This window comes from Danio rerio, chromosome 2, assembly GCF_049306965.1.
Source record: "Danio rerio strain Tuebingen ecotype United States chromosome 2, GRCz12tu, whole genome shotgun sequence".
Taxonomy (NCBI): Eukaryota; Metazoa; Chordata; class Actinopteri; order Cypriniformes; family Danionidae; genus Danio; species Danio rerio.
The window spans coordinates 53,617,501-53,641,635 of record NC_133177.1 but is presented as its reverse complement, the minus strand read 5'-3'; the positions used below and the strand labels follow the sequence as shown (position 1 = coordinate 53,641,635).

The following is a 24,135-nucleotide window of genomic DNA, read 5'->3' as shown; positions in this document are numbered from 1 at the left end:
CAACAAGGCATTTGCGCCCACAGAACTGCCACTCACTGGATATTTTCTCTTTTTCGGACCATTCTCTGTGAACTTTAGAGATGTTTGTGCTTAAAAATCCCAGCAGATCATCAGTTTCTTAAATACTCAGACCAGCCCGTCTGGCACCAACAACCATGCTACATTCAAAGTCACTTAAATAAACTTTGCTCCCCATTCTGATACTCGGTTTGAACTGCAGCAGATCGTCTTGACCATGTTTACATGCCTAAATGCATTGAGTTTCTGCCATGTGATTGGCTGATTGGAAATTTGCATCAGTTGTACAGGTGTAGCTAATTAAAGTGACCTGTGAGTGTAGTTGATGTTAATTTTAAATTGTATATTTTATGCATTTTAAATCTGCTTATAATGTAGTCTTATATAAAGCATAGTAGCCTATAAAGAATCATAGACAGACAGACAGACAGACAGACAGACAGACAGACAGACAGACAGACAGACAGACAGACAGACAGACAGACAGACAGATAGATAGATAGATAGATAGATAGATAGATAGATAGATAGATAGATAGATTATACATGTTAATAAAGAATTTGTGAAAAAAAATAGCTTCTTTTGCATAGATAGTGGATTTGTTACATTTCAGATAACTTATGTCTATATCAAACATCTTGCAAAAATTTTTACTGTGGTTGTACCATGGCAAAAAATATGGCATGGGATAGTAATACTATAACAATTTCATACATACGATGTTGGATTGACCCATTTAATTAGTAAAACCCACAATTTTGTATTTTACTGAAATAATAATAAAACCTCAATCTTTCGAATTCGTAGTAATAAAGAGTATAAATACGGGTTGACAAGTTTTCCATACGTGTCTATTTTGAGTTTTTGAATTTGGACTTAAGCATATTTTGTGCATTATGTGAAGAAAACATACAAAATAAGCTCTTAAGTGTTTCATTATTGAAAACTTGTAAAATAAAAATGTCAAATTCTCAATAAACTGTGGAAGGTAATAATATTAGCTATTTTCGATGGGCACTTTGTTAATCAAGTTTGTTAATGTTCATTATGCACGGAGTTCTCCCCAATCATCCTAAATTATTTAGTCAATACCTAATATGCGTATTAATGCGGTTAACGTGCAGAATATGTAATTATTCTGAATTTTTTTTATTTTATTTTATTTTATTGTTTATTTTGAATCTAAAACATATCATCGCATAATTCGCGTGACAGGATGCTAATGCGGAACTTTCAGCCACAACGGCGGTTTCCAAGGGCCGCGCTCGTTGCCGGAGCTTGTCTCTGTTTCCGGAGGGACTGTGTTTCCGTGAGCACGCGCTGACGGAGTTTTTCTGTTCGTTGTTTCGGCGTCGCTCTTTTTATTTTATAAGTGAAAAACAAAGCTCGCCACACACGCACTCGGAGTCACAAAAGGGAATCTTACTGACCAGGAGCCCTAGCGGTGCTGGAGATTCATGTTTGCTTTCGTCGTTCTTTCTGGATGATGGTAAGAGCGCGAGATTAGCGATTAGCTTTAGCTTTAATCCTGAACGCAAACACGCACAGTAATTAACCCCAATTAATACATAATCATCACAATAACTACTGCGTTATGTGCTTCTCATGTCATAGCTTGAAATTAAAGCTCTCTGCGTGTTTTATAGAGCATTTCTGGTGTGTTTTGAGGAAAGGCCTCAGCAGTCATCATGTATTTACATGAAGCACGGATAACGAAGCTTTTAATTGTGTGTCTGTTTTTGGGTTTAATGGTGGACTGATGTTCTGGTATATACATATTAGCATAAAGCAAAATAATTGAATCGACTTTTGCTATCACTAGTGTTTTGTACGCATGGCGAGCAAACCGACTAAACTAGATCAGGTTTTACATTCAGATGATGAGAAATGAAGCCAGTTTTGACATGTCACACGGCCTCAGATTGAGGTAAACTTGGTCTTATATTCACACATTCGGACGTTCTCCTTAATCCTTTTGTACTGTGGGATGTTTTCATCCACTCTAGGGTGATTGTGTGTCTTAATTTGGCCATAACTTCCTCCGTTTCAGCTAGCAGAATGATTTTTCGTGACAAGTCTTATTTTGACACATATTTTGTGAAAATGCTTTGAAATTTTTAAGTAACTCAACGATCCACACTCTGGGCAAATGTGTGATGAAAACATCCACTGAATTAAACAGCTGTAAAAATGCATCAGATAAATATAAATATGTTCAAATTATTTAGCATAAATCTGTTAATTAACCTCAGTCTTGATTAGGGCTAGACGATGTGGCAAAAAATTATATCACTATTAGGGCTGGGTGATATGGGCAAAATATCATATCCCGGTATTTTAAGGAGGAATAGCGTATACGATGTCTATCCGGTATTTTCCCATAAATGGTTACTTGAGAGTTAAAGCCTTTATTAAAACGTTTTTTGAGCAAAATATAATTCAAACACAGGGGTTTCCCTCTCTGTTTACAAATAAACAGCTGCGCAAAATCTTTGATAAATAAAATACAGTACAGGTTTTTTTCCTGCTTAACACTATACTCAGCTGTTGCGCGAATAACCAAGTAAACAGAGCCATAGAAAACACAGCTACATTGTCAGAGCAAAAAACCAACACTAGTAACACAAAAAAAGTATTGTAGGATAGAAAAGAACCACATTGAATGTAAATATGAAACACACAGTGTTTTATGTCACAATTACAGAGTTTTTATAAGTAATCCGGTATACCACAGTTGTGTGATTTACAAACAACAATTAAATCAACTGTATATGTTTTGTAGTTACTAGGGATGGGAAGATTAACCGATATGTATCGATACGCAGTCATGCGCGTGCACGATGCGAGTGCATCGGTAGAGCAGCAGAGGATGAATGAAATTTTGTAAGCAAATCGAGATGCATCGTTTTTCCAAAATACAACTTATATTTTTAATATAGAATGTATTTTTTATTTATTAACAAGTGTTGTCAACCTGTTTTTGGCGCATAATTTAATCAACCTACATAAAGTATGCATTAGCAACGGGCTTGCGGATGTGTACACTTACACTACAACTCAGTGAATCAGGTGTGCGGATGAAGCTAGTGGTGCGCCCTAGCGCGAGAAGCAAAACAAACATTTTATTCCTCACTGAGTTTTAAATCTAAAGTATGGCAACATTATGGATTCTGCAAAAAGGATGGACGACTTGACAGAACAGATGCAATTTGCAAAATGTGCCGCACATCTGTATAATACACGGGCAGTACGACTAATCTGATATCTCACTTGAAGCATCTTCCAGTGTTCCTGCATCCCCGGCTTTCTGCTCTGCTTCAACTGTAGCTACCAGCTCCAAAAGTGGTGAGAAAAGCATTGAAAGTTTTCTCCATGCGCAACAGTTCTGCTCGCTCTACGCCAATAACGAATGCTATTGCATTGTTCATCTGCAAAGATATTCAGCCTAGTGTCACGGAGAACGAAGGTTTTAAACACCTCCTGTTAATTTTTATTTATTTATATTTTTATTAGCCTGTTGTTTACAGTGACAGTGATGTTTCAAAGCAACATAACACTGCTAGTTCAAGACCTTAAGTTTTGAATATTCAGTGGCACAATATATCTTTGTAAAACTTGTTTTCATAGTTGAAAAGTTAAATCACAATTCTTGTTGTGCAATGGTAAACCTTTATGTTGAAAGAGTGCAAATATATACATTTATAATATATATTGCACTTATACATTTTGTTTATCTTGAAAATACTTAATATGTGCTATAGGTTCTAAAATGGCCTTCTACTGTAAACTGACACTCTGGCTCTAAGAGAAAAGCCAGTTTGTAAAAAAAGTCTTGGTTTTGCTTGGTTAATAAATAATCAAACTCATTCAATGGCACAGCATCCTTTCTTACATCATCTCATAAACTTGATCTAATCAGTTAGTGCTGAATTATCGCATTGTATCATGATATGGGTGTAAATCGTATCGTGTTGCATCGCAATGTCACAAATGTATCGCTAATATATCGGATCGTATTCTTTGTATCGAGATGCGTATCAGATCGGCATTATAGCTTAGATGCCTAACCCTAGTAGTTACACATTTACATGTTTGTATTGTGCACAATTATTAAACAGTGCACATATCGAGGATATCTAAAGAGAGTTCTTTCACTTCATATAAACAATCCTCCACTTTTTCTTTTGTTTTGACTAAACTTGTTTTACTAAATATTAAATAAGGAGATGAAAATGAATCATCTCTATAGATGAGACTGTGTACTATAGATATGAGAAGTAACGAAATAGTTTCAGAGTACTGTGGTGAAATGCTGGTGAAGCATATAAATGTAAACAGTCATTATAACAGATCAGAACGCAGAGCTAAAGGTGTTATAATGTTAATGTAAAGAATAGACCGTTGTGTAATAAATACTGAACTTTTAATCAGTGAATATCAGGTGGTTTCTCTTTCGAAATGTGGTATAAATTTCTCCCATTTTGGCGTTTTTAATTCTTATAAACACATTCAGGTGCTGTTTGTCAACTTGACAAGGCTTCTGTGTTCGTTCTTGATGTCATTTGCGGAAGAAAAGATCGATAAAAGGTATCTGATTAACCGCTGTGGCAGCTTTAGGCACTGTGTGACGTGTGTATGCGAGTCAGATAGATTTCTCACCACACTGGCACTGCATCTTCCTCCATGTCGCGTCAGTGATGGGTCGTTCTTGAACGATTCGTTCATTTTGATCAAATCTTTTGTTTGACTCATGGAGTGAATCATTCATTTGCGCATGCGCACATTTGTGCAAGTGGAGCTTGCGAGCTGCTGCCTTGGAGCGTTCTGTTTCCCGCAGAATGCGCACGTGTGGCCATCGCGTTGGGGAATCATATCAATATATCCCCAGAACCCGATATATCGCCCAGCCCTAATCAAAATATATTTCTTAATTTCCGTCGATACAATATAATTCCGATATCGATATGGACAATATTAAAATGACAGGAAAAAACTGCCAAAAGCGCACAATAGATGTCTGTACCTAAATGTCTGCAAACTGATTTTGTACCATGGTAAACAATATAGGGAGTCTGTCACAAGTTGTCACTGAATGAATGTGTGAATATAAAACTACCTTTACCTCAATCGGTCTCAATGGATGTCTAATAAACATTGTGACGGTCAATAATATGGGCTGTTATTAGGATTGAGCACAAATCTACAAAAAAATAAAGATTAGTAATGAGTTTGACCTTAGCAGTGATTGAGGTAAAGTTGGTTTTATACTTGTACATTTACACTTTTATTTTATTTTATTTTATTTTTTATTATTTGTACATATACACTAAAATAGGAACAGAAGGAGATACCATGTACTATAATTATATAAATTTGCTTCAAAATTGGTGTAAAAGGTGTTCATTTAGATCAATTTTAATAAAACCAAGGAGATGATAATTAGCAGAAATAAACTAGTCCTTAGTCAAGGTTTTAAACCTCTGGGCCCTCATGTATCAACGCTGCGTACGCACAAAAACATTGCGTACGCCAGGTATCATGCTCAGAATCGCTCACGTTTGGATTTACTAACAATGAACTGAACGTGGGAATGTGCGCAGCTTCATGGCAGCTTTCTGGCTGGCGTACGCACATTTTATTGTGCGTGTCTGTTTTATTTCCATTGGCGACTCCTAGAGGCAGTTGTGTTAAATTCCTCTCTACAAAGTGTCTTTGAGCCTTGCAATTGCAGCTGTATGAGACGGGTTCAGCAGGTATATAAGGTTTCCATACCATACAGTTGACCAGCTAAACATTAAAGCACAATTTGCAGCAGTCGCCTGTTTTCCCAATGTAATCTGAGCGATCTACCGCACGCACATTGCTATAAAGACACTATCTGAAGATGAATTTGCATGCGTGAATCAGAAACATTTCCATTCAATAAATGTGCAAATAAAATATAATGCACAAACTTATTGATGATTTTCTCGTGATAAATATTAGGCAAAATCTGATATGTAGCGGGGAAAAAAAGAAGAAAGAGTTCATCAGACGCTGGATTCGAGTCGAATTTATGCTCGAACGTGTCAATACATGATCACATGCGTCTTACGAGGTGCGCCACTGAGACTGCTAAGGGTACTGCAACATTTTACATATATAAACCACACTATTTCTTTTTTTAATGCACTCAGTGCGATGTTCAGACCCAACTGTGTTAACCGCATCAGCTAATCTCTCCCACTCTATTTTTTCTTTTGTTGTTAATTCCGGAGAACAAACTTGCAAATAACACTGCTTTTCTCCGGTCTACCTCCGAAAACAGCACCTCCAATTCACATTCTGTTCAAAGTTTCTCTTTTTGCTTGATTTTGCCATTGCTTTTTCGTTGGGTTTTGCCATTAGCATAGTCATTAGCATATTCATACAGGGGAGGAGGCAGGGAGGGGTTTTGTGCTCGTGCATGTTGCGCTCAGTTTCACGTTCATTCAGATGTACAAAAGAATATGCGTGAGATTCGGCATACGCAGTGTTTCATATATCTGAATTTTTTTCTGCGTACGCACATTTACAGCTTTGTGCGTACTAGGGTTGTAACAATATACCGGTATGACGGTTTACCACGATTTGAACGTGCACGATTATCATACCATGAGCAATTGCATATCAACGGTTTTAACCCTTAAAGACCGAGACAGCCGCCCGCGGCTAAAAATAAGTATTGCTCTTAAATGTTTAATAACTTTTGGTCCGCTGATCCGATTCATACAATTCAAAGATTGGCATAAAGAAGAGAGTCTCAGCTTTCCAGTGCTGTATCACATAACATTCGCGGACTTTCAGAGGCTCCGGAATCAGTGCGGTTACGTCATCAACATTTGACAACGCTGATTTGACAAAGAAACGCTCGTCACTGTGTCTCCGGACAAATCAGACATGATACATTGATGCATTGTCCCTCCTCCATGCCCAGATTGGTTCAAACTCGCTATATCACAACCAATAAGCATAGGTTTCGCTTTTGTTTGTGGACCAAGCTTTTTGAACAACACGGAATGAGAGATAGGCATACATTTATGCGCGGCTAAATAAAACGCAAAAAAAAAAAAGTTTTGCATGAAATAATTCTCATACTAAGTACTTTTGCATGCACAGCAGCACAGAAACATGACAAAACAGTGACACAGCAAAGACGAACTGCTGCTCTTGCTGTTTTCAAAAGACGCAAATGAAGGTGCAGCTGTTTGTCTGCATTGCATACAACCATATCCAAATCCATATCCACAGACAACCATATCCATGCTGGCACATAAAACCTAAGGATGTTCCATATTGAATCTAGTTTCGTTATGTAACTATTTATAGTATAGTAAATATTTATATCTATTTTTTACTGAGGATTTGCACCATGTTTATTTGGACTTTATTTGGACTTTGACACATTATTTATTATTTTCTTATTTTTTTATTTGTTCATTGTAAGTGGTGTTGTTTATAGTAACTAAAAAATATATTATTTGGAAAAAGTCAAATTTGCTTCACTGTTCTATTATTTTGTAACATTTGTAACATACCGTATACCGCGAAACCGTCAAACCGTGGTATTGTTTTAGACGATTATCATACCGTGAAAAATTCATACCGTTACAACCCTAGTGCGTACGCAATGTTTTAGTAAGATTTCCACGCAAGTCTTCGTACATGAGGCCTCAGGTCCTTGAGGGACATGAAATAGAGACAGTTGGCTGTTTTAAATATTTAGGAACACTTATTGACAGTGGATTAACATTTGCTGCAAATGCAGAGTGCATTTTTTAAAAAGCAATGCAGAGATTCAATCTCATTAGGAGGTTACAACAATTTAGTGCGAGTCAAAATGTTCTGGAGATGGTATACAAGAACTTGGTTGAAAGTGTTGTGAGTTTTAACATAATTGCATGGTATAGACTGTTGCCAATTAAGGAAAAGCAAAAACTGTGTCGATTGGTAAAAATTGGAAGTGCAGAGGTAGTTAAAGCACAAAGACAACCAAATGAAATTTATTCAATGATAATTTAACAAAAAGCACACATCATTGTTGAGGATTGTTCCCATCCCTTGAATATCAAATTTCAGCTCTTGCCATCAAAAAATGTGTATCAAGTGTCCTTTGTGCCGAGTGCCATTAGAATTTTAAATACTGGGTTCTAAGTATGTAAAGGTTTTTTAAATTGAGTTTATTAAAAATGTTTTTAATGTGCTATATGTGATATCAATGAGTGTATTTGTGATGCCTGTTTTTTCTGTGATGTGTGTAATGTGAACGTTGATCTGTTTGTGTTGTGAAGCCAAAGATGAATTTCCACTCTTCGACAATAAAGTAAAGTACATTTGAACATCTCCTTAATAATGTTATTTCAGAAAACTATTCTTTGCAAATTTTACATAAAGAAATCGTATTAGCAGCCATCAAAGTACATTGTTGAGTCAAATAAATAGTGCTAATGTTGTGTTCAAGTCATACTTGCATGTGATTTCAGACTGAAAATTCATAATACCATGGTAAAAAATATAGAGAGTATGTCACAAGTTGTTACTGAACGAATGTGCGAATAAAAAAAAACAAGCTTTGCCATCGATCTCAGTGTAGATAGATGTCTGATAGACATTGTGAAATTACAGTTAGGCCGTTCACAATATCTGTTTTTTGTTGTACGATATATTGCACCAAAATATATGAGAGGGTGCTCGCTGCAGAGCCATTTGAGGAGAGGTGAGCTCCAGAGAGGGGGAGCATGAGCTGTCGCTCCCCCTCTTGTAAGCTGTTTTAATGCGTACACCAACCCCACCCCTAACCCTACCCCCAGTGACATCACTCGTAGAAGAAGTGCAAAAAAGGTGGAGCTCAAGCTTAAGCTCCCCCTCTCTGGAGCTCACCTCTCCTCAAATGGCTCTGCAGCGAGCACCACTTGAAATATATTGCGATAAACAATATTATTATAATTTTAATACTATTTTATGCCACTCATTATATAATGCCAGAATGACAATATAATATCATCACAATGCAAGTACACATTTTTACTATTTAATAATTAGGCACTGGAATTAAAATGGAAAAACCCATATACCTAATAAATAATAATAATAATACATTTTTACAAAAAAAAGCAGGGTTAAAGGTAACAGAGGCTGCGAAATTTGCCACCAGATCTGTTTTCGGTTGTTATGCACCCACATGAAAATATACTACAGTCATTTATTGTAAATACTATAGTGTTTTTTGTTTTTTTTTAACCTTACTGACACCTCCAATAGAGAGAGAGATGTTGCACAATCAGCTAAAATGTTGCTGAAGTTGGATTTTATTTAGTGATATATGTTGCATCACCAAAAATAATTGAGGTCATGCCCATGTGTTGTGCCATAAGTCCATATATTGATTATTGTAACAGGTCTATAGGGTGTTACTACTTTTTGAACACCACCTGACTTAAGATTTTAGTTGATTTTAGGTTCTTACGGATGCTGGGCATTTTTGAAAAAGCTTGAGTTTTAATCCTTGAAAAGTGCTTAGATTTTGGGTAAAGAGCCTAGCAACTGCTTGAAAATATAATTGTGTTGCTTCCATAATAATTTGCTACTAAAGAGGTAATAACCTATTTAAATATAATAAATATTTTTGCATTTACATTAAATGAAACCGGAGCAGACTGTGCATTTGCCTGTAGCATAATCTCTCATGTTTTTTTTTTTTTACATTTAATATTACTTTTAAGAGAGTAAATAACAGTGATTTAAATTTTGGGTTTGGGCAAAAAAAATCAACAAACTTTTTCATGAAGTTAATTGTTTTTAACCACTGATATCAATAAAGAACCTTTATTTTTTAGTGTACTTTGTAATCACATCTAATTACTATTTTGTTGTACGCTATAGACAAAAACTAGAGTAAATAAACTAAATTAACTCATTTGGTTTGAGTTCTGCTTATTATTATCAGTTTATAAATTACCATAACTGTTTAATTCATCAAGTCAAAGTAACTTAAAAAAAAAAAAGGAGTTAAACTTGTTTCATTTAGTGATTTTTCACTGTTAGGTTTTACAGTGTGTTTATTTAACACCTTTTAAACGTTTTTTTCCAATCAAAGTTGTCATGACAAATTAATAAATTAACTAAAGTGTTTTAAATTTAAATAAATATTTTTGCGTTAACTGAGTACTAGAGACCGTACAGACTGCATATGCCTATAGCATAATCTCTCTTCTTTTTTTTTTTACATTAACATTGCATTTATTAAAGTAAATAATCGTAATTCAATGTTGGGCTTAGGGCAAATTTAAGGCAAAAAATCCAATTTCCTCTTTAAAATACTATGCTATACTACAGAACACTAGAACAAATAGCGTCTGATATAATGTAGTTTGACGTATGTTATAGTGTTGTCAAAAATATCAATTAGGGCTGCACAATACATCGTTTCAGCATTGATAACGCAATGTGCACATCTGCAATAGATATGCAATGTTGAGCCACAGAACATATCTGATTTGTAGAGTCACTGCTTATTTTAACTATAATAGAGTAAAGGTTTATCATTTGCATGTGCTTTTAAAGCATTTGACTGAGCATTTCAAGAATGTTTTAAAATGAGAAGATGTTTGGAGATGTTTGGAGGTGTATTATTTATATGATTTATAGAAGCAAAAAAAAGATTTTCTTATTGTCTTGTTCATAGTCCAAACATATACTGTACATTTCAAAACAAAATTAAGTTTATTTTAATTACCTCATTGGCCGATAATTTAGCTTGTTTTGAATGAAAAAAATACTAATTTTGACTTCTTCTGAGGGCAAAAACAAAACAGTATTTTTTTTTTCTCGATATTTGAACAAGAAACGAGACAAAGCAAAATAAGAAGAAATTATTCCATTTCTGTACCTGAATACTGTTAGACTTCAGAAAACTGTCAAATAAAGCTATTCAAACCATCTTGTGAAACAGTATACATATAAGGGTTGGGCGATGTTGACCAATTTGGCATCGTACGATGTCTAATGTGAAATATCACAATGGACGATGGCATCGTCATCATAGGTTTAGGTGAATTAATTATTTATGAATAATTAATTGATTCATTACAAATTAATTATTTGTAGCCTACCGTTTTAACTACCTGACCCGCATGGTCTTTGTTCTACCCATAAACAAATCATAAATAAATAAAGATAAGTGGCACACAAACACCACCAGTCAATCACTTTTTCCGCGAGAGGTTGGTCGGTAAAAAAGTTGCACACAACCAACAGTATCTGATGTTTTATCTAAATTACTAAATAGTGTGAAAGTGAAAGACTGAAGCAGTGTACTGATGCTGTGACGCGTTACCTGATAGATTTAAACGATTGAATAGTCGTGAGAAAAGATTAATTAAATATCACGTTTAACAACAATAGTGAGACGCGATCCCGCGGTACATCCTTGATAAACTGTCCGACGTGCACTGCTCTCTGGAGCTCCTCAGACTAGTGTGTGTCTGTGTGTGTGTGCGCGCGTGTGTGCGCCTGTGTGTGTGTGTGTGTGTGTGTGCGCGCATGTGTGTGTGTGTGTGGTCACGTGATGTGCATTTTCAGTGGTCGAAGGGGTGTTCAGAAATGCTAGGTAAAACATGGTGTGGATGTGTTCAGACCCCACTGCGTTCACCGCATCAGCTAAACTTTCTCACTATATTTTTTATCTTTGTTATCAATTCCGGAAGACAAACTTGCAAATAAGTTTTTTCCAGTCTACCTCCGATAGAAGCACCTCCAATTCACATTCTGTGAAGTTTCTCTTTTTGCTTGCTTTTACCATTGCTTTTTCATTTGGTTTTGCCAAAGTAGAATCATTACCATATTTAATAGGAGGAGGAGGCAGGGAGGGGCACGCGTGCTCAGTTTCACGTTAATTCGGATATACAAAACGGTATGAATTTTTCACGGTATGATAATCGTCTAAAACAATACTACGGTTTGACGGTTTCGCGGTATACGGTATGTTACAAATGTTACAAAATAATAGAACAGTGAAGCAAATTTGACTTTTTCCAAATAATATATTTTTAGTTACTATAAACAACACCACTTACAATGAACAAATAAAAATAAGAAAATAATAAATATTGTGTCAAAGTCCAAATAAAGTCCAAATAAACATGGTGCAAATCCTCAGTAAAAAATAGATATAAATATTTACTATACTCTAAATAGTTACATAACGAAACTAGATTCAATATGGAACATCCTTAGGTTTTATGTGCCAGCATGGATATGGTTGTCTGAGGATATGGATTTGGATATGGTTGTCTGCAATGCAGACTGACAAACCGCTGCATCTTCATTTGCGTCTTTTGAAAACAGCAAGAGCAGCAGTTCGTCTTTGCTGTGTCACTGTTTTGTCATGTTTCTGTGCTGCTGTGCATGCAAAAGTACTTAGTATGAGAATTATTTCATGCAAAACTTTTTTTTTTTTGCGTTTTATTTAGCCGCGCATAAATGTATGCCTATCTCTCATTCCGTGTTGTTCAAAAAGCTTGGTCCACAAACAAAAGCGAAACCTATGCTTATTGGTTGTGATATAGCGAGTTTGAACCAATCTGGGCATGGAGGAGGGACAATGCATCAATGTATCATGTCTGATTTGTCCGGAGACACAGTGACGAGCGTTTCTTTGTCAAATCAGCGTTGTCAAATGTTGATGACGTAACCGCACTGATTCCGGAGCCTCTGAAAGTCCGCGAATGTTATGTGATACAGCACTGGAAAGCTGAGATTCTCTTCTTTATGCCAATCTTTGAATTGTATGAATCGGATCAGCGGATCAAAAGTTATTAAACATTTAAGAGCAATACTTATTTTTAGCCGCGGGCGGCTGTCTCGGTCTTTAAGGGTTAAAACCGTTGATATGCAATTGTTCATGGTATGATAATCGTGCACGTTCAAATCGTGGTAAACCGTCATACCGGTATATTGTTACAACCCTAGATTCAGCGTACATCTACAGCTTTGTCCGTCTAATGTTTTGTATGAATTCAACGCAAGTCTTTTTGCATGAGGCCCCTGATGTTTTGTAGTTAAGAACTGACTGAAGACTGTTTTAGTCCAGATGTTCTGCTGTCCCACAGGTGTGCTGTTCTGCCTGAGGAAATCACTGTTAGTCATAATGATCTAATGCAGAACACTGTGAGCTTTGCTTGGTTATAGCACCGGCTGCGGCTCTGAGCTCCTCGCACAATCTTTTCTATTCCTTGAGTTGTTGCCATGGATACAGGAAGGGAACCCCAGGATATAATGAACAGTAGATTCCATACAAGGAATGTTTATCCTAGAAAAAAAAACCCTGCTGCTAGAGATCTATCAGCAGAATCCTCATCTTCTTGCAGTTGGTTTTCTCTGATTCATGGACACTCCAGAGACTTGTTTGCTGTTTATCAATCCGTTTCTGTCCTGTGTTTCTCTCAGGTTTCTTTCCTGTGTGTTGCTGTACCCTGAGGGTCCGACCCTCCTCGTCCTCTCCCTCTCTCTCCGCTGGACCCTATGGAGGAGTAGCTCTTGAGTGACAGGCACAAGAACCAATCGAACGGCAGGAGGAGAGTCAGACTGCAGAGAGGATGTCGTCTAACCGGACCCAGACCCCTCACGGTCTGAAGCAGATCGGGCTGGACCAGATCTGGGATGATCTGCGTGCGGGGATACAGCAGGTGTACACCCGCCAAAGCATGGCCAAGTCACGCTATATGGAGCTCTACACGTATCCTTCATCATAGATATATGCTAATATTCAGCAATAAATGTGATAATCAAAATGCACAATATTGATATTAAGAGCACTTCAAGACACTGTGAATAATTATTAATTCAACTATTAGTGTCTCAAAGGAACACTCCACTTTTTTTTGGAAATAGGCTCATTTCGCAAGTGCTCCAAACCGTTGAGTTTTACCATTTTTTTAATCAATTCAGCCGATTTTGTTAGTAGCACTTTTAGCTTAGCTTAGCATAGATCATTGAATCGTATTAGACCATTAGCACCTCAATCAAAACATTTTTTTAAAGTTTAAATAATTTTCCTTTTTTGACCCTTCTGTGCATATATTGTATTCTAAAATGGAGAGAATTGCTATTTTCTAGGTCAATATGGCAAGGAACTACAGTACTGTGCAAAAGTCTTAGGCCACCACTAGCTTTGGAAGGCTCACATCGATCAGCTGATTTGTCTATAAGCTGACATACAAGCTATCCGCTGATAAATTGAGGCTCTGAATTGCTCCAGTGTCCCTGTATCTGTGGTTACAGTCAGTGAACAGCGGTGAATTCGGTTAACCTTCACGGCCAATCACAGTCCTCTCTGTCAAGCACCTGAACACATGCCTGTCAACCCTTTCGTTTTTCCCGGAATTCTCCCGTATTTTACAGTTCTATCCCACTATCATCCCGTAAAGGTATTTCCCCATATTTCTCCTGTATTTTCAGTCTTTCTCTGAAGGATGGCAATAAACATTAAAGAGTCAAGCCTCCCTATACGCAACCCATACCGCCGAACCACCAGGGGCCGCCACTTGCTTTTAAATGTGAGACTTTTCTGTGCTTTCGCTTAGTTTAGTTATATAAAAACCGCGGGATTCCCTTTCCTTTTCATTACATGTGCCGTCTCCCCTTCATATGCAATCTTCAAAACGGTCATATAGCGGTGCATAACTGTCAGCTGATGTGCTCCTTAGTGATAAATGGACACTGTTTCCCAAACGAATTCTGTACACGCAATTTGGAGCGGGTTTTGATTGCGTGTTTGAACAAACATATACACATAATTAATAATAATATATAAAGATGTCGATCTTGGTGTTTTTTTTTTTAAACCCAAGTAATTTCGTTCTAAATGAGCATAAAAAGTTAGGAAAGCAATCGAATGCTTTTATAACGTTAGATGTGTGCATTGTTAAAGTGATGCCAGTTATTTAATGTAATCAAATGTAAAAAATCTAAATAAGAGATTCATTCGTTGCTCTTTATTCAGAATGTGTAACGGCTAATGAGATTTGATAGTTTGATTCTATTTCTTTATAATATCTATTAATTTTAATAAGCTGACCTGTTTGCTAATTTATTTGCTGCTGATGTGTACTATTTATTTTTTCTTTTGTAAATAATAATAATAATAACATATTACTGATCATTTAACTGTTAATTTACAATTAAACCGCTCCAAATATTTAGCAATTTGGGGATTTTTAAAAGGTTTTTTTTAATCCCTTATTATGGTGGGCATATCTCTTATTTTCACATCCCAATGTTGACAGGTATGCCTGAACATAATGGCAAATAAGCGCTGTTTAAGAATGTGCTTAAATGTTAGCGGGAAATGGGCAATTTAAATTTTTTTAGTACCGATTGGTATTGAATTCCAGTATCGCAACAACACTACTCTGTACAGCAAAGTTTTCATTTGTTAACATCAGTTAATTTAACTAAAGTCTATGTAGTGACAACTACAAAAGCATTTATTAATCTTAGGGTATTTTCTTAATTATGACCTAATAATGCCTTTTTTGAAATTAAATGGAGGTAATACCTAATGAAATTTAATTGTATTTAATCTCACTGTTGATTTCAATGCATTAAATAAAGTTTACTAATGAGACTTTATTATAAAGTGTTACCTAGCGCTGCACGATGCAGGCTGAAATGAGAATCGCAAATTATAATTTTTTTATTTTTTTTGCTTTATTTGCATCATGATTTTCTCGCGATTCTATAGATGTAAAATAATGATTATTATGAGTGGGCTATTATTGTTGTTATTTTTTAAACATATGGTAAAACAGCAATAGGCTATGTGTAGATCTATTGTTGGTTAAAATGCTTGGACTTGGAATGGTGGACTTGAACAGACTTTAAATTTGTCCTGGTCATTAATGTACAGTAGGCTTGGGCGGTGTCCAAATTTTGAGACCGTCAAACCGCCTCCATATTTTACCCCGGTATCCGGTATTACCGGCGTAATAAAAAAAATTATGACGTAAGGCTCAGACAGCGTCACCAAACTGTTGGCTTGAGCCTAAACCATTCAGAAACGGAATACCTTCTATGCGACCTTAGGCAGAGAGAGAGAGAGAGAGAGAGAGAGAGAGAGAGAGAGAGACTTTCTCTGTCTTACACAAACACACACACATCTCTCCCGCGATTTATTCAGAAATTTACTCCCACACCGTAAGAAATCTGGCCGGCTCCCGCGGGAATGCAGAGAGCTGTAATCGGGCCATAAAAATTATACCCGATAGGTCCCGAGTCCGACACGTACATTTTGATTGACAGCTTTATAAAGCCCGAGCCCTTACAGCTCTAATGTATTTTTTCAAGAATGAGTCATTTATATGTTTTAACAGCATTTATTCGTAACAAACGTAGACTATATCCCACTTGAAAGTTGGAACAAATAAATAAAATAAGTCCTCTGTAACATCGTAACATCTCAGCACTCTATAGGTCTACATGCACTTAGCCTTTAAATTGGCCAACACACCAATGAAAAGAAATCTTGCTTAACAAATCAAATAAACTATAAATGATGACGGGTATTTTGGCAGTAACTAAATTGAAGCTGAATATTAAAAGAATAATGCCACCATTAGTCTGTATACTCTGTCTACATTATGATTATATGGTTTAATTAATATTTATTTATAATTTAAAACCCTACTCACCAAGATTAGGCTACGTGTGTTTGTGGAGGAACATTATTAAATCCACTGGCTTTAGCGCAGTCTTGCGCTCATGTGCGTCCAGCAGCTGAACACCGTTTCACTGCTACTGCTACAGGCCGAGATGCAGAGTTCTGATCTGGCTGATTTTGCAAGTTTTAGGTAGGATTGTTTATTCATCTTATACCAGTCAGGAACATCCATTTAATTTCCCATGACCGTAGTTTCAGGGTAGCGAGTGGCTTCGTCATTTTACCTGTCAGCTTGCGGTTTAGGGCTCTACCGTAATACGCAGTGTATGAGCGACCGCTAAATACCTGCGGCTGGAATAACCGCTCTTTCTGACTGGCTTGACCGCCGTCAAAATTCTCTTTTTTTACTACTTCGTCATAATTTGCTTCACCTTTGCAGGGATGGATTTTAATGCAGGGATTTGGATTTTTTCGGGTCTCGCCGGGTTCGGGCAAAGATCTTCAGCTCTAATGCAGACCTCTCGTTCATATTAACCACGTCTCCCTTCTGTTCAGTCTAAACTGCCAAACTGCAGGACACTTTGAAGCGCGACTCGTCACGTCACGTCTCCCTGTCCCTCTCTCCCTCTCCCCCTCCCTCTTCCTCTATCTCTCTCCTCCACACTGTCCCGTGATGACAACCACACACACGTTTTTTAGGCATTAAATAAAGGATATTTAATACTTTATGACGGTATAACGGTATTGAAACTGACACCGTTGCTATTTTTAGATCCCGCGGTATACCATAATACCGTAATATCGCCCAAGCCTAATGTACAGTAAAGTGATGCATCAGAATACAACTATTCATAATTCTGATGTTGAATTATTATGTTTGAGAAATATGCTTGCAATTTGTCATTGCCAACATTATTAGACCATTTTTTACTACTGGTAAAATCAGACATTTGTCATCATCGTATTCCCTCTTGCATTTGTTATCAACATCATATAGGCTAGAGTAGTTATACTGACACTGTTAAGCATTTATTTTCATGCACAACACTTTGTGTTCGCTATGAATGAAAAAAAAACATATTTGTTGTCGTAATCATAACTCCAAAATGCCTTATGATTATTTAAATGATGTGCATGCTTGTGCTGTTCATACTTCCTGCGCCGCTCCCAAACGATCACTCTGTGCCACAAACTAAATGTTATTTACAACTTTATTACCTGTTATTCACTGCCTATGCAGATTCTGTGCACTAAAGTAGACATCATTCACAGGCGTGCGCCCGCCCTCTCTATGGTGACAGCTGATGGTCAGCTCACGTCACCTGTGATTTCGCGGTCGTGAATACATTATTACATAAAGACAGAAAATAAAATTTTTGGGCTGAATTATACCTTATAAATACAGTATGGGTCTCTTTTAACACCTCTGGAGATGTCCACATTGATGAGTAACGTACTGTAAACAATGTAAGGACTTGTGCGGCCGCCTTTGCTTCTCTCCTGAACTTGAAAATATGATTGACAGAATTGTAGAAATGCTGGATTAAGATCGTCTAGGGGGTCGAATCGAAATCACGACCTTTTTCCGATTAATCATGCAGCTCTAGTGTTACCTATTGTACTCCATTATCTTCTTTCAATTTATCAGATTAAAATATTTATTTACATTATACAATAAAGCAATACACTACATAACATCTTTTTTCCAGCTTAGGTTAATATTGTGATAATGCTTTATACCATAATAAAAACTTTAGCAATTAATTACAAGAAGTAAATTTGATTCCTGCAGAAGCCTATTTATTTCATTGTAGTATTTTTATATTTTGCTGAAAGAAGTTTTCCGGTGTCTTGTTGTGTCCTTAACGTTTTGTTTTTTCAGTCATGTGTATAATTATTGCACTAGTGTGCATCAGTCGAATCAGGTCCGCGGTGGAGGCCCCGCCCCGTCCAAACCTTCAAAGAAAACCCCTACACCGGGAGGAGCTCAGTTTGTGGGGCTGGAACTCTACAAGAGACTGAAGGAATTTCTCAAGAATTACCTTACAAATCTGCTAAAGGTAGATTAAAAGAATAGGCTCTGTTTGAAAGACTGGAGTCCGTATGGCTTTTTAATTCAAGTACAGTTTATCAAACAAGTTAATAAAAAAAATAGTAAGTATTAAAATGTTTTTGAAGATTTTTATGTGATTAGCAAAATTTTTATCATCATTACTCCAGTCTTTAATAACACGCGATCCGTCAAAGATAATTATGATATGCTGATTTGATGCTTAAAGGGGTGGTCCACTACGATATCATATGCTAAACTTTAGTTGATGCATAATATAACGGTGTGAACATAAACAACATCTCTGAATGTAATATGCTCAAAGCTCAACGCAAAGGGAGCAGTTGGCTTTTACAGAGTTAGCTTAGCAAAGCCTACAGAGAACCAAGTTTAGGAGCTACAAAAAAAAAATACATTCAGGCTGGTGAGAACAAAAACGCTTTAGGTTACCTGCATACACCATGCGCAGAGGTGCTGTAATGTTAAAGCAGTGAAAGCTAAAATGTCCAAACGTTGCTATTTCCATAGAGCATTTTCTGATTGTGTATTTGTGCTTCCGACACAAAGAGAAAAGTGCTTCAATTTAATTTTAATTATGTTCCAGGAAATTATAAAAAAAAAAAAAAAAAAAAAAATATATATATATATATATATATATATATATATATATATATATATATATATATATATATATATATATAGCTAGCGTTAGACAAAGGAGAGCTTCCAGAATCTCTCAGTTCAGTGCTGGATTCAGTTGAAAACTCCTCAAAGAAGGAGCAGCTACAACCATAATAGGCGAAACTGTGGATTGTGAGTCACAACCTGTAAGTATTTTTATTTGTTTAAATTGATCTATTACATGCACAGTTTCTAGTGCTATCAGCATGTTGTAGCAAGGGCGTAAACAAGGATGTAAATAACAGGAAATGCTGTTTGGCACCGCTAACAATTTAGCTACAAATTCATATTTATTAGTCAAACCACTGTAAACACCCACAATTTTCACCAGCGCTGCAGTTCCTCTTTATGCATTCGCTTTCCCTGCATTCTAACGTTACAACTCATATAACGAACTCACAAAGGATATGTGAACGCTTCATATTACTTACACATGCTAATTCTAAATATATGTGTAAGACACTTGTCAGATTTTATTTTAGAGAGCAGGCGTGAGGTTTAGCTGTGTCCTCGGTGTCATTTTCTGTCTGATTCAGGCACAAACCAATACAGCTACTCTGACTGACAGTGTTTGTTTACACAGTGCAAAAGAGTGTGCTTGTAGGGGTGTGACTCTCTTCCTGGTGACAAGGAGCTGATCTATTATTCACAGCACATTATGTTAGCTGACCAATCAGAGCCTCTTGAGGCTTGGTTTTTGGAAGAACTAGGAAATATGAGTCTTTTTCATGTTAGCTGAGTTGCTGTAATTAAAGTAAGATATATGAAAAAAATTATGTGATTTTCTACAAATAAAGCATGAGCACACATTGCTTTTCATCTTCTAAACACAACCAAGCCTTAAATTACACTCTGAACCACCCCTTTAAGAGAAGTTTTGTATTGTAATCAGTATTAAATAGAGTTGTGGTGGTTAATATATATATTTTTTGACGAATAATAGTTCAGGATATAATCATTTGTAAAACATCATTTATTTTTAAAAGGTATTTTTCTATAGGAATGTGAATGTTTATCCAGTCGCCCTTTTCACTGTAATGCTTAAATGCTAATTTTGTTTATGTCTTTCAGAAAACATTTATTGAGACCAATCTTTTGAATGGTAGTGTGTTTAATGGAGCTTTTGAGAAATCCAATTGTACTTCAAAGCAATTACAGTCAAATGATTCTCACACAAAAATAAACATTTGATGCAAATTTATGCACCTTCAATGCATCCCTAGTGGACATTTTTTATCATCAGTAAAATATTAACGAAGATTTTTAGTTGAACCTGTAAAGTGCAACAGCTACTGGCACTTTGAGAGTGTGAAAAACACATACAACACAAACAAAATTAATACACTTGGTTCCTGGTTGATACATTAAGGCAGGGGTATCCAAACTCAGTCCTGGAGGGCCAGTGTCCTGCATATTTTAGTTCCAACCCCAATCAATCACACTTGAACCAGCTAATCAAGCTCTTTCTAGGTATACTAGAAACTTCCAGGGAGGTGTGTTGAAGGAAGTTGGAGCTAAACTATGCAGGACACTGGCCCACCAGGACTGAGTATGGACACCCCTGCATTAAGGTCTTAAAGCGATTAGTCTACAACAGACTAACCTTATTTACAACACAATTACACTAATCCACAGTCTTGAGTGTTCACGACAGTCTGGAGCGCAAGTTTCTATGCCATGATGTACATTTGGGTGCAAATGTGCACATGCTGATGCTGTTTCTGTACAGTATAAAGAAAGATGTATGCATTGTTGTAAGTGTACATACTTGTTGGCGTATACATTTGCACCCATGCATAAATTGTGCATTGGGAAGCTTGCGCTCAGGATTGTTTATCAAGGCCATTATAGACCAGTTGTACCTAAAAGATTGCTTTAGGAAACACTGGTTTAACGTGAACCCCCAGTGAACAGACAAAATATTTGTCTGTTGTGGTCAGGATGGAGAGGATCTGATGGATGAGAGTGTTCTGAAGTTCTACACGCAGCAGTGGGAGGATTACCGGTTCTCCAGTAAAGTACTCAACGGGATCTGCGCTTACCTCAACCGCCACTGGGTGCGCAGGGAGTGTGACGAGGGCCGCAAAGGCATCTATGAAATCTATTCTGTAAGCAATTCCTACTCCATCATTACAATGTAATTTCAGTTTATATTGTATTGTAATTTTAAAAAAATCTTTTGTTTCAGCTGGCTTTGGTGACGTGGAGAGAATGTTTGTTTCGGCCTTTGAATAAGCAGGTAAGACTGGAAACACCATGTCATATTGTCATAATCAGCTATTTTTGATATCAGTTCATGCTTTAATTGTGCAATTATATGCTTTAAAGTAATATAATCTTAAATCCCTTTTTTAAAAAGGTAAGTTGTTTTTAATGACTTTTTAGGTTACTCTGTTATTTTGTTGTTTTTTTGTTGTTGTTTTTTTGAAGATTTAGATAGACTTTTAATATATTACTTTTTAAAGTAACTGTACCCAACACTGACCCATGCCAGTGGTTCCCAAAGTGGGGGTTGCGGGACAATGAGAGGGGTCACTTGGGGTCACACCCGATTCTACTGAGTGGTACGGTTCTGTACGCTTTTATGGCCGTATCCACAGTCAAAAGTATATATTATTATCAATATATATATTATTACACCATAGTAATATATGCATAAGATAACGAGCAGTGGTCAACCCGAGCTTAAACAAACCTTGTCGTCGTCTTGATGAACAGCCACAAAGCTGAGAAGAACAGCAGAATCCACCCTGTGCCCTGTAGTTTACAAGTCTCAAGCGCGAGCAGTTTTACTTTCTCGAGAGAGCTTGCATGTGCGACTATATTTGAAAGAACAAACTCCTTGGGCTGATGATAATAACGTGCCCGTGATTATTATAGTGCTTCTGACATCGTTTCAGAAACAGAAAAACACTTGAGTGAAGTACGAAAAACAAAGGAGCAAATGATTCTTTCAGCAACCTAAAACATAAAAAAACTGCCGTGTATAACTTATCATTGCCTTTAGGACTATTATGAACTTGGAATGATGGAATTACTTTTTAATAAGAGATTACATGTGCTGGTGAAGATTAAATATGCAGATGAGAGGTCTGCACTGACTGTGGGCTAGGCTATATGTTGTGTGTTTTTGAAGCCAAATAAGGACTAAATGTATGCTGTGTGTAGTTTTTTTGTAATTTGTAACATCGGAGACTGTAAGCATTGCATTTATTTGTTTATTTTATATAATTGCAGACGTTACAGTAGGCTGATTTGCTTTTATTGATCTGCAGTTGTTATTAAATCATGTTTACAGAAAGATTAGTAATGAACATTAAAACACAAGTATCTGTTTTGTGAGAAGTGCTTTTCCTATGATATGTGAATGACCTGTACAGCTGTACTTTGATATATCCTCGAGCGAGAATGACGTCGACTGAAACTTTGTCGTAGACCACGCCCACCAAAAGCGTACAATTACCATATTTTATCAATAACCTACAGAATATAAAAAAGGATTTAATAGTTACATAGTTAATAGTTTAATAGTTAACATAAAAAAAATCCATGAGCCTTTTGATTATTATTATTATTTTTTCCCCATTGGATTGCGTCACCTGAGGTGACCTGATTGTGACAATAGATTAAAGACTGATTGCATTTTTAAAAGCAGATTGATTTTTACACCGTGTTGCCAGATATAACTGATTTTTTCCAGTCCAAAAGCATTCCAAAAAGTTTTTTATTTTTATTTTTTTTACGTATTTAAATCGGAAATGATCCTAGTTTCTTTTATTGTCATAGTTTTTTTAACCATACAGGAACCAACACCAGCAGTCGCAGAACCACAATAGTAAAATTACAACATAACCGGACCACATCGAAACACTGCGCCCCTCTCTCACCCTTTACACTGCACTTATTGTTACTTAGTTGATCTTAATAACTTGCACACTATTTAACTAACTCTAGTTAAAGAATTAATCAAGGACTCCTTTAAAGTGAATATTTATTTTGGTTTCTTTGCTTTATAGGTCACAAATGCAGTATTGAAGCTGATTGAGAAGGAAAGGAATGGAGAAACCATTAACACTAGGCTCATCAGTGGAGTGGTTCAGTCCTATGGTATTGCAGATTTTATTTGTTGGTTTGTTCGAGTGTGTGCTTAGATGCAGTGTGGCTCACTGTTTCTCTCCGTCACTCCAGTTGAGTTGGGTCTTAATGAGGATGATGCCTTTGCTAAAGGGCCGACTCTGTCTGTCTACAAGGAGTACTTTGAGACTCAGTTTCTGGCCGACACCGAACGCTTTTACACCAGGGAAAGCACAGAGTTCCTGCAACAGAATCCTGTTACTGAGTACATGAAAAAGGTGAGGCCTCAATTGCTGGACATGCTTAAAATAAATTATTGAATGCTGTGCACTTTTATAAATGTAAAGGTGGTTTGTGATCATTTGTTTGTTGTAAATAGGCTCCCTCTTGTGGTGAAAATTACATACTGTGGTTTTAATTTATGGCACAATTTATGTTGAGGATCAATTGTTTTGCACTTTCCATGCAAACGATTGAAAGTCAATATAAAAAGTATTTTAAAATATTATAGAAATATAATGATGCATCATATAACTCAATATACCTCCCAGCCTTATATCAAACTATTGTGTGCATTTTGCAGGCTGAGGCTCGTCTTCTGGAGGAGCAGAGAAGGGTGCAGGTTTACCTCCATGA

General features: G+C 36.5%; 1 protein-coding gene across 3 annotated transcripts in view; it reads left to right on the top strand.

Annotated features, from left to right (window-relative positions):
• Positions 1 to 1,311: 1,311 nt before the first annotated feature.
• The window catches only part of cul1a (cullin 1a), a 42,906-nt gene continuing 20,082 nt past the window's right edge, over positions 1,312 to 24,135 (top strand). For 2 of the 3 annotated variants that reach the window (XM_021478841.2, XM_073912308.1), the window contains exons 1-8: positions 1,312 to 1,508; positions 13,484 to 13,772; positions 18,577 to 18,754; positions 21,366 to 21,533; positions 21,614 to 21,664; positions 23,442 to 23,532; positions 23,614 to 23,777; positions 24,083 to 24,135. The exon at positions 24,083 to 24,135 is cut by the window's right edge and continues 110 nt beyond it. In XM_021478841.2, the coding sequence (XP_021334516.1) occupies positions 13,633 to 13,772; positions 18,577 to 18,754; positions 21,366 to 21,533; positions 21,614 to 21,664; positions 23,442 to 23,532; positions 23,614 to 23,777; positions 24,083 to 24,135 (845 nt within the window). In that variant the 5' untranslated portion in view covers positions 1,312 to 1,508; positions 13,484 to 13,632. 3 annotated transcript variants of the gene reach the window in all.